The sequence below is a fragment of the Pundamilia nyererei genome, unplaced genomic scaffold, assembly GCF_000239375.1.
Source record: "Pundamilia nyererei isolate P.nyererei 1_Seehausen unplaced genomic scaffold, PunNye1.0 scaffold00002, whole genome shotgun sequence".
In the NCBI taxonomy this organism is placed as follows: Eukaryota; Metazoa; Chordata; class Actinopteri; order Cichliformes; family Cichlidae; genus Pundamilia; species Pundamilia nyererei.
In genome coordinates, this window is record NW_005187403.1 from 5,416,829 (window position 1) to 5,427,475 (window position 10,647).

The 10,647-nt window shown below is 39.4% G+C and overlaps 2 protein-coding genes across 2 annotated transcripts; both read left to right on the top strand.

Moving 5' to 3' along the window:
• The first annotated feature begins 134 nt into the window (after window positions 1–134).
• On the top strand, window positions 135–5,900 carry kyat1 (kynurenine aminotransferase 1). The gene is made up of 13 exons (XM_005720235.1): window positions 135–420; window positions 499–557; window positions 2,287–2,434; window positions 2,564–2,713; window positions 2,844–2,930; window positions 3,060–3,182; window positions 3,348–3,468; window positions 3,551–3,627; window positions 3,710–3,799; window positions 3,974–4,160; window positions 4,247–4,323; window positions 4,852–4,938; window positions 5,027–5,900. The coding sequence occupies exons 1-13, from the start codon at window positions 349–351 to the stop codon at window positions 5,084–5,086; spliced, it is 1,338 nt and encodes a 445-aa protein (XP_005720292.1). The 5' UTR covers window positions 135–348; the 3' UTR covers window positions 5,087–5,900.
• Window positions 5,901–7,099: 1,199 nt separating this feature from the next.
• On the top strand, window positions 7,100–10,641 carry spout1 (SPOUT domain containing methyltransferase 1). Its single transcript, XM_005720236.1, has 12 exons — window positions 7,100–7,255; window positions 7,347–7,386; window positions 8,212–8,325; window positions 8,403–8,562; window positions 8,659–8,748; window positions 8,836–8,885; window positions 9,036–9,166; window positions 9,274–9,346; window positions 9,442–9,540; window positions 9,656–9,758; window positions 9,909–10,056; window positions 10,170–10,641. The coding sequence occupies exons 1-12, from the start codon at window positions 7,208–7,210 to the stop codon at window positions 10,251–10,253; spliced, it is 1,140 nt and encodes a 379-aa protein (XP_005720293.1). The 5' UTR covers window positions 7,100–7,207; the 3' UTR covers window positions 10,254–10,641.
• Window positions 10,642–10,647: the final 6 nt, after the last annotated feature.

Consider the following 10,647-nt stretch of genomic DNA (forward strand, 5'->3'; position numbering starts at 1 on the left):
TTTTTAAAACAGTATTTAAAAAAATAAAAGCTAGCATATGGTTAGTTGATGACATATACGTCAACAGAGCTGAACCGCGGTTTGAGTTTTGGGCCCGTGTTTGTCTGTTGTCCGTGACGTTTCTAATTGTAATATCTCGCCACGCCCACACAGGAAGTAGATATCAAAACACAAGGAGGCTGAAGGGGAGTTGCTGGGACCTTCGTTATCAACTCGCACTGGTCCCAAACAACAGCAACCCTGGACTTTCAGGTGAACAGAAACGTCTACAGATATTTTTTCCTTCTGCAGGGACTCAGTGACAACATTAAATGTCGTCTGCTCCTGTGAGGCTGTGATAATTTATTAATGGGAATAATCAGGAACATTGCAGCAAGTTTGGTCCTACTTCGGCAGAGTTCAGTTAAAAACAATCATAAGGTAGGCACAGCTCCGTTAAACTGAAGACAGAGGTCTCCAGCATGACCGCGTATTTTAAAGCTTGTTTTGTTGCTTCAGGTCATAATGTCCAGGCGACTTCACGCACGCAGGACAGACGGGGTGGATAAGAATGTCTGGTGAGTAAATACACTGAAATGTCCGTGTTTTTGGGGGGATGATTACTCAACCAAAGGTAAAGTATCATATGTGTAATATTTTAACTATAACAGCAAAGTAATATTTCACAACAGAGTCTGCAGTTGCTGAGCACGTTTAAAGTTGCATTCAGGTACTTGCTCATTGGGCGATTTATGGTTAAAAGAAGAAGAAGAACAGAAACAGAAATGTTTTTGTCAGCATATTTCACTGAACTGAATTAAGCTGACCTGCTTTCTGCCTTCTCCTAAACAAATTGTTTAACTGAAAAAAGAAGAAAAATAAAACTCTACCAGTTTGTTGCTTATGACCTGCCTCCTACCTCCACCAATCGGATGTATCACCTACATCTGATTGGTTGAGAGCAAGGTCGCACAGTTTGGAGCTGAGCCACTTTCTTTCTTTTTTTTTTTTAAAGTGTCACAAACTAATAAAAATGTGCTTCATAGTGGAATCCATATATGTCATTATAGACAGCAGAAAAAGTCAGGTGTTTTATTTAATTAAGGTTTTGCATATTTTTAATTATTGAAATATTGCCACATTTAGCCCACCAGAGCTGTTCACCCAGCCCCTAGAATATGACTGAATACAGGAATAGCCTAATAAGTAGTATCTCTCATTTAACATTTCTTGTAGTGTTTCATGTGCACGTTTTATGTCACCAAGCTATAAAACCATTTCTATGACCACCAAACACAGCTAAAACGACAAACAATTAAAGAGCGGGTAAACAAATTCAGTGAAAAGATGCAAACACAAATTGCAGATTCCCAGACTCCACAATGTACAAGTACATTGCATGTGTAGGCGATGATTAGCTTGAAAGCTTCACAAATATGAAACCTAAAATAGTGTATCACAATCGCCCTTTAGTGGCTTGCTCCAGTACAAGTAATGCAAGTATTAACAGTGACAAGGGATAAGGAATAACGTAAATTTAGAAATAGATAATTAGCATAATTAAATAATATATTACCTATGATACTATTTTTATTTTATTTTATGAGAGCTACTCACAGTGTCTCCTGAGAAAAATTCTGGCCCTTGGATAAATGTAGTTGTCCCCAGCCCTAGGCTTAATGGTTGAGCTAGTAAATTACAGTTTGCTCAGATGGGCCCCAAGTGATCAGATGTGTGACTTCATGAAGGACTGCACTGCATTTTTAACCCTTGGACTCCGTCTCAAATACTGAGACACTTCCACATTTTGATTGCGTCTTGTTTACAAAGGTCAGCATTGAACACTTTCATAGTTTAGCGTTTAACTTTTACCCAAGTCTGTCATCGTGGGTCAAGTGCAAATGTGTCTGTCACAAGCCAAGCAGATTTCTGCAGAATATAATGGCAACTATCACAAAAAGAATGTGCATTAAATACTTATGTATGATACACGTTTTAATAGGACTTATTAAAAAAAATGTCAGATCCCTGTCATTTTTAAGTTAAGGAGTCATTTTTTGATTCACAAGTCTAGAAAACTAATTAAACTTGGTCCTTCAAATATTTTAGGGTAAATATCTGATGCTACCACTCTAAAATATAGATTCTCAGAAGTGTAACTCAAGCTAAAATAGAATGATGGATGCTTGAAATCAACAATCTTCTTAACTGAGATGAATTGAAATGGAACAAACCCTCTGATTGTTTCATTCTTACTGACACATCTCGTAACATCATTGCTTTGTCTCACTCACCTCACGCCCACAGGGTTGAGTTCACACAGCTCGCAGCAGATTACAAAGCAGTGAACCTCGGCCAGGGATTTCCCGACTTCTCCCCTCCGCAGTTTATCCAGGAGGCCTTCTGCAAGGCCATCAACGGAGGACCTCAAATGCACCAGTACACCCGAGCTTTTGTAAGCACAAAGGCATCCCAAAGGGGGACCCGATTTCAGTCATTTTTCTGAGGGATTAAAAGGACAGATGAAATTGAAATAGTTGCAGAGCAAATAATGAATGGCTTTTTTATTATATTCTTTCCTCAGGGTCACCCCCCTCTTGTTAAAAGTTTGGCTAAATTCTTTAGTAGGATTGTGGGACAGGACATCGACCCTCTCGAAGATATCCTGGTGACCGTTGGTGCTTATCAGGCCCTCTTCTGCGCTTTCCAGGGTCTGATTGATGAAGGGGATGAGGTACAGAAATCAATAAAGTGATAAGTAGTGCTGTCAAAAAACAAGAAACTAGTGATCAACGTTCAAGTGAAAATATAAAGAACTGAGAGTTGGTTTTTTCTCTCTCTTAAAAAAGTAATTTACGTTTCAGGTCATCATTATCGAACCGTTCTTTGACTGCTACCAGCCCATGGTGGTGATGGCTGGAGGAAAGGCAGTTTATGTTCCTCTGAGACCAGTGAGTGGTTCATGTTTCTAAAAAATAGAATAGAAACTGATAATTTCACATTTTCTTTTCAATTTAGGATCCTCAATGTATGGATCCTGTACATATTTCTTCTCTTTTGTGTTTTCCCATTTGCAACAGAGAGAGGGCAGTGCTATCCTATCAAGTGGAGACTGGGTTCTTTCTGCTGACGAGCTGGCCAGTAAAATTACTCCTCGCACTAAAGCCATTGTTATCAACACTCCCAACAACCCATTAGGCAAGGTAAGATTAGTTATGCCCTCACGAGGCCGTTACCGTGCACATAAGTCTGATTTGGGTTGTGAAATTTTCAACTAATGGGATTTGATTTTCTTGCCATTTTCTATGTTTTCATTTAATATATCGACTTTACTCTCGGATACAAACATGCATCCGTGTGTGTTACAGGTTTACAAGACAGAAGAGCTCCAAATGATTGCCGATCTGTGTATTAAGCACAATCTGCTGTGCTTCAGTGACGAGGTGTATGAATGGCTCACGTATGATGGAGCCAAGCACATGAAGATAGGTGGGATAGCAGATTACACACAAACTAGCTAGCGACAGTGCCGACGTGTCATCTAATGTTTGTTTTTCCTATTCTTTGGCAGCCAGCCTTCCTGGCATGTGGGAAAGAACTGTAACTGTCGGCAGTGCCGGAAAGACATTTAGTGCTACTGGCTGGAAGGTAACACACAGTCTCTAGGGTCATTGTCTTTGCAACACGTTGTTAGTGTGATCTGATTTGTTTTTTTACTCATATTTTTCAGGTTGGCTGGGCCATCGGCTCTGGAAATATCATCAAATACATGAAAACCATCCATCAGAACTCTGTTTATCACTGCGCAACAGCCGCTCAAGTAAATGCATACTTTCTAAACTAATATTAATACTACTTTAGTAGGGCTGTGAAATTATAGCTATTTGAGCAGATCAATTTTGTTTTGTTTCTTTCTTCTTGTGCTTTATCTAATCAGAATTGCTTGATCAGGTTAAATTTTAAAACTCTCTCCATCCTTCTTCCTTACCACCAGGAGGCAGTCGCTCATGGATTTGAACGGGAATATGAGCTGTTTGGGACTCCTGAGAGCTACTTCCAGCAGCTTCCCACGATGCTGCACCACAAAAGAAAGAAGCTGGCCTCGTGTCTGGAGAGCGTGGGGCTGCAGCCTATCATGCCAGAGGGAGGCTACTTCATGGTCACAGACATCTCCTCAGTCAGTGAGTGATGAACAGTCATCTTTGTTTTATACATCTTTCATCATCTGAAATCAGTATTTACCTTTTTGTCTTTTTTCCTCAAACAGAGGTGGACCTGAATGACCTGAGCACAAAGGATGAATTGTATGACTTCAGATTTGTTAAATGGCTCATTAAAGAAAAGGTAAAAGTGTAAGGTTTTATTAAGTTTGTTGACGTTTGTTTGGAGTAAATGTGGGGATATAAAATGATTGATCTGGGCACATGTTGTAAGGTCATCCTTAAGATGATCAAGGGTGGAGGGTGGATAGAGAAGATGGAGCGAAGATCGAGGTAAAAAAAATAAAAAATCCTGAAAGGTGAAAAACAGTACTGAAGATTCAAACTCTCAAATGTAAACCTACAACACATTAATGAGACATAACCAATCAAGTCCTTCTGCTTAGACCAGCGATTAAAGTGCGTGGTACATATCTGAAGGGTGGGTAACAGAGACATAAAGAGTTGCATACTTTTTGATGAATGCTCCCTGAGCTTGGCGAATTCTAGAAAACTGTTGGGGATAGATGCCCCCATGTAAGGAAACTGATGATGAACAGGACAAACTTTCAGCATCGATTGGAGACAATTGATGCTAAGTGGTCAAAATCTGATCCATTGCCACAGATTTTGAGTTTTCTTTGTTGTTTTTTCCTGCCTTCTCTATCTGCAGGGTTTAGCAACAATCCCCGTCTCTGCGTTCTACAGTCCAGAGCACAGCAAGGAGTTTGACAAGTACATCCGATTCTGTTTTGTTAAGGTAAACCTGACCTTTCTTACTGAAGTGGTACATCTCAAGAAACAACTTCCTGTTTGTCAGTCTTTCTGTCTCTGCTTTCTCCTCACAGGAGGACTCCACGCTGGATGCTGCAGAGGCCATCTTGAGAAAGTGGAGTCAGAAAGAGTAAACTTACCACTGATGTGAGGCTTTATCCGTCCACCCAGATTCTTCCAGTCTGCTTAAACTCAGGTGTTGACCTGATCCAGTTAAAGGTGCACGGACAGAGCATCCACTTGCACTTGAGCAATCACTGAGGAAGTATTTTTCAGTAAATATTTTTAAGTTAACAATATACCTCTACATCACAGTTTACCTCCAGGGATATTTGCCCTTATTCAAAGTAAAGAAATCACTGAATAAAAGCATCCATTAAACTGGTAAAATAAGTGCTCTGTGCTCAGTAACCTCATCAACACTTATGTTGCACTCCTGCCAGATAAAGGAATTTGTTTAGAGAGAATTTTTATTTTGTAGTCATTTCTAGATGGATGTGAGTATCGCTGAACCAGGCTTAATGTATTAGTCACAAATAATCAGTCTAATTTAATCATCAGTGATGAGAAGAGTCAATATATTCCTGATCACTTTATGATTGCTAATATTAATTGTTCTCACATGAGCCATTGGCTGAGGAAGACTGGGAACATGAGCCACCCATTCACTCTGTAACAGCCACTCTCCCACCACAAGTGGGCACCAAAGCTGGTACTTCCACTTGCTTCATTTGGCAGTGCTTTATACTGGATGAATAAAACCATCCATTTTCTGTCTCTGGCTGGAATTAAACCAACAACTGTTGGTAAGGATTTATACAATGAAATACATTCACTAATAGAAGGTCTCATTTTTTGCATTAAGAATTGAGGCGTATGAGTGTTGCACTAAAAATGGGAATTCTGTTTTCTGCGAGTAGATTTTTCTATTGATTGGATGTAACTGCCATCATTTTAAAGGCTGTTATTCATTTTACATCAAAGGACTTTGGTGTGAAAATCTGACATTAGCACAAGAAACAAGAAGTGCTAGATAAGGGTAGAAAGAGTTGTGTGTGCTTTCAGATGATGATGATGATGATAATACCACTACTATTACTACTACTACTAATAATAATGATGTCAGGAGGGGTAGCACATAGAGCAGTATTAATTCAAAATAATAATAGTGGCATACTGTGACACGGCTATTAATTTGTCAGTTCATTAAAAATGTATTTCAAAGATATCAGTGTCTCACTTCTTGTTTTGTGGTTAAGGGTGCCTCCTGAATGTAAAACCATAAAACCAGTTATCTACCCATTTTTGAACTTTATATTAATATCAGCATAAAGCACTTACAATTTTATAATATACATGTTTTTGCACTGTAAAGTGTTTGTCATCTTCAATAAGGTTTGTATGCACTGTGTTACCTTTGGTATTTATGATGATTTTGTGCCTAAAGACACATTCTTAAATTGTTTCTTCAAAGACACGGCATCATGCTGGACTTTGCACATGCCACAGTAATTTGGGCTGAACCTTGCCATTACAGAAATAAGTGTTTTTAATGCCGTGGCCTCTATTTATTACAAGCAAGTTTACACACATGTATAAATGAAGAAAATAGCATCTGAGCTATGGTTGTTTCCATCAAACAGTGACAAACCAGATGACTTGGCATCAAAATCAATACGGATCTCCTCTGGGATTATCGGTATGTTGTATCTGGTTCGGAACGCTCTGTACCTGCAAAATTAACTAACATTGTTGAACAGCTGACTTATAAACGGGGGGAAAGTACTTGTTTATGGAAAGTGGAGAGGTCAATTGGGAATTTCTGAATAATGTAGCTCCAAATGAAGATATGAGATTTCTGAGATGCTTTTTGATCCAGTTTATATTTAATAGCAGTTTTAATAACAGCTTATTTAAATAGCTAGAATCAGTCAAATTTAAGACACTATTAGTTGCTAAGAACTACAAATTTATGGATGTAAATTTTTACTTTTTTACCCCCACGGGAAATGATCGAATATTTTATCATTTTAAATGTTTTATATATTTTTAAAATATATATTATTTGTACAGAGAGTGGTGTGTTATAATAATTTATATAAGGTCAAAATTAAGGCGGTTGTAGGCAGTGACTGTAGCATGAGAAGAGCAACTGGATCGTCACGTGGTTGACTTCCCGGAAGTGCTTTGCGGGCAACGCAGAACATGACCTGGAAGTAAAGACTGTTCACGTGTTGGTACATCGACGCTTGAATATGTCTTCTAGCTTTGCAGTGAAGCGACCCAATCTTGGGTCTTCTCAGGTATTGTTACTGTTTGACACTTAAAACAAACAAAACCACTGATGCGTGTCTTTATTTACACCCCTTTTCTGTCCTTTGTTCATGTTTGCAGCCAGTCGAGAAGGTGGACTGGAAGAAAAGGAAAGCGGAAAGTGAGTAAACAGCTAACTAGCTGCATGTAGCTAACAGGTTTTTAGCTGCATCCCTGCCAATACTATACGGCTGTTTTGGACATTAAAACAGAAAAAGAAAGAAAGAAAAAACTTTATTTTTGTGAGAATTAATGTGCATATCCATTTTAAGGTTTGTCATGTATTGACAACATGCTTAATGCAGATTTCGTTATTGATAAAAAAAGCACATAACAATGTAAGTCTGCTCAGCAGTCGAAAACCGGAAGAGGGAGTTTATTAAAACACAAGATAAAATGTAGCATGTTCGTCTTAACTATTAATCAAAATCCTTTGTTTTACAATATACAATTATAGTGGAAACATATATTCTGTATTTATATATACATTATGGACAAAACTGTTGGGCCATTTATTCAGCACCATTGCCAAAAGTGTAAATAACCAACCCGTTTTTGCAAACATTTGTGAAAGAACAGGATGTTTTAAAGACTTCCTAGATATCTTCCCTCCTAGAGGGTCAGCTGTGAGTGGTGTTATTGCAAAGTGGGAGCATTTAGGAACCACAGCAACTCACTTTTAAAGCTACAGAGTGGGGTCACCAGGTGCTGAGGTGCATACTGTGTAAAACAACACCACTGACCAAGTAACTGTACAGTTTCAAACCATTAACATCAGCGTAAGCACTGTGCTGGGAGCTTCCATGACCAAGTAGGTCATGTAAATGTAACCTATAGGTGGCCCAGTACTTCTGTCCAGATAATTAAGATTTAGGTATTCACAGTGATTATTTAGAAATGAGCTCTTTTTTTTTTGTAAATGTCAATGATTCTTCCTGAATACCAGTAAAGGAGGCTAAGAAGCAAAGGAAAGAGGCCAAGCTGATCAATCGACTAGAAAAACAGAAACAGCAAGAGGCTGCTGAGAAAGCAGAAACTGAACTGAGCCAGAGCAAAAAAGGTAACAACATTATACTGTTGATTTGTCCTATGTAATAGGTGATGAGTGCTATAATTACTAATCTGTTTTTCTCCCAGGTCGGGCTTACACGGTGAGTCTGGCTCTGCCGGGGTCTATCCTGGATAATGCTCAGTCTCCTGAACTTCGCACGTACCTGGCCGGACAGATCGCCCGCGCCTGCGTTGTTTTCTCTGTTGATGAGATCGTAGTGTTTGATGAACGAGGGGAAGATGTCAAGTACGTTTTCATAGAGTGCCCACTTGCAGATTAAATATGCCTTGACCCACATGACAGCTAATGGAAAGGAGTTTGCTTTCTGTTTGTGTTTCACAGGAGTGTGGAGGGCGAGTTTAGCGGTGTTGGGAAGAGGGGACACGGTTGCATTCAACTTGCCAGAATACTTCAGTATCTGGAATGTCCACAGTAAGTTTGGAGAAAATCAGATCACCATTATTGATTTGATCAGTACATTTTATCCCTTTTGATAGTCCAGCTTTTCTTCTCCATCAGATATCTGCGCAAGGCCTTCTTCCCAAAGCATCAAGATTTACAGTACGCAGGTAACTTAGTAACAAATGGAAGAAAAACAACAACCTGATAAACAGCTGTTCTTGTGATGAGTCTGAAATTAAATACGGTGTGAAATATTTCATGATTTTCATGATCATCAATCAGGAATCTTTTTCTCCCCCTCTCTCTCTCTCTGGTAGGTTTGCTTAACCCTCTAGACAGTCCTCACCACATGAGGATAGACGAGGAATCTGACTACAGGGAAGGCGTCGTGGTCGACAGGCCTACCAAACACAATAAAGGGTCGTTTGTCGACTGTGGAATGAGAAAGGTGAGCTATTCTGCACTGGGAGCACAGCTGTTGTTAGTGTACTCTTTATTTATTGGTAATTATCTAAGAATATAAACTGAACGATGTTCACTTTCCTGGTCCCACAGGAAGTTCAGATTGATAAGCAGCTGCAGCCTGGACTACGAGTCACAGTACGGCTCAGCAAGACACAAAATCCAGGTACTTTTCTTCACCAGACTCTCAAGGTTTTTAAAAAAAATTTTTTTAGCACATCAGTTAAGTTTGGGTCCATCTATCTGTGAAACTGTCTGCAGAAGGCAAAGCATATAAAGGTGTTGTCGTGGCTCCTCACGTGCCCAGGACTGAAGGTGGTTATTATTGGGGCTACAGTGTTCGTCTGGCATCTTGTCTCAGTAGGTTTCCCATTTAACTCTCAACATTGTGCTTTGCATTCATTTGCAGTCTGTGTCAACGACTACTGCCAACCACTGCTTTATCCACACTCTTGTATATTTCCCGTTCCTGCAGGTGCAGTTTTTACTGAAAGCCCCTTTAAAGGAGGATATGATTTGACTATTGGTACATCAGAAAGAGGCAGCAATGCGGACCAGGCATCACTGACGCCATTCAAGTAAGTTGCTTGAAGCGGCCTTTAACCGTTAGCGTGCAAACTTAACATTCAGAATATGTTAAATTTGGTAAGCATTAGGGCGGTAGAACGAGTGTCTCTGAATACATCCTCTCGGAGGTTGTTTTATTTATTTATTTTTTAACTGTGCAGGCATCTCTTGGTCGTTTTTGGAGGTCTTCAGGGATTGGAGGCCAGTTTAGATGCCGACCAAAAGCTGGATGTAACTGACCCCAGTGTTTTATTTGACCTTTACCTCAACACTTGCCCCGGTCAGGGCAGCAGGACCATTCGTACCGAGGTGAGACCAGTTATTCAAAATTTGTTTGAAAAGCATTTTTCAAATCATAAACCATAATAAACACTTTTGCAGCTTGACTGTGTTTTTATTCGTTTCCTTCTTCCTGTCACCAGGAGGCCATCTTAATTTCCATGGCGGCCCTGCGGCCGAAGATCACAGCTGCCGTTTCCAGCAGTAGTGCTTCATTAGAGAGTTGAGGATACAATAACACAAAAATGTTTTAATGTCCAGATCTGGAGCATTTAGCATTGCCTTCTGTAAGAATATTTCACCCAATTTTTGCATTGAATGCAGTCAGCAATAGACCTGCTAATGTTGTCTGATGTTTATTATCCCCGTTGCTTCAAGAAATTGCACATATTGAACCATAAATACTATTCAGATGCATGAACTGGTGTGTTTTGTGTCAGCAGTACAAATCTATTTCATGAAAAACAGTGCAGAGACCATCATGGACAAACAAATGGGAACAAACTGTTTATTAACAGATTTTGAACTTTCAACTGTATTTTCATAGGTTTTAAAGGGTTTCCTAATGATATAGACCTCCAACATTGCAATTCACACTACTCCTAAATAATTAAGTAACAG

What these genes read in the sequence shown, in the direction of transcription:
- kyat1 (XM_005720235.1), top strand. Translation starts at nt 349, where the DNA reads ATGGGAATAATCAGGAACATTGCAGCAAGTTTGGTCCTACTTCGGCAG. An exon ending in TTAGTGCTACTGGCTGGAAG is followed by an intron (nt 3,628 to 3,709) that starts GTAACACACAGT and finishes CATATTTTTCAG; the next exon opens with GTTGGCTGGGCCATCGGCTC. An exon ending in TCCGATTCTGTTTTGTTAAG is followed by an intron (nt 4,939 to 5,026) that starts GTAAACCTGACC and finishes TTCTCCTCACAG; the next exon opens with GAGGACTCCACGCTGGATGC.
- spout1 (XM_005720236.1), top strand. Translation starts at nt 7,208, where the DNA reads ATGTCTTCTAGCTTTGCAGTGAAGCGACCCAATCTTGGGTCTTCTCAG. An exon ending in GAAGAAAAGGAAAGCGGAAA is followed by an intron (nt 7,387 to 8,211) that starts GTGAGTAAACAG and finishes CCTGAATACCAG; the next exon opens with TAAAGGAGGCTAAGAAGCAA. An exon ending in CAGCAAGACACAAAATCCAG is followed by an intron (nt 9,347 to 9,441) that starts GTACTTTTCTTC and finishes AACTGTCTGCAG; the next exon opens with AAGGCAAAGCATATAAAGGT.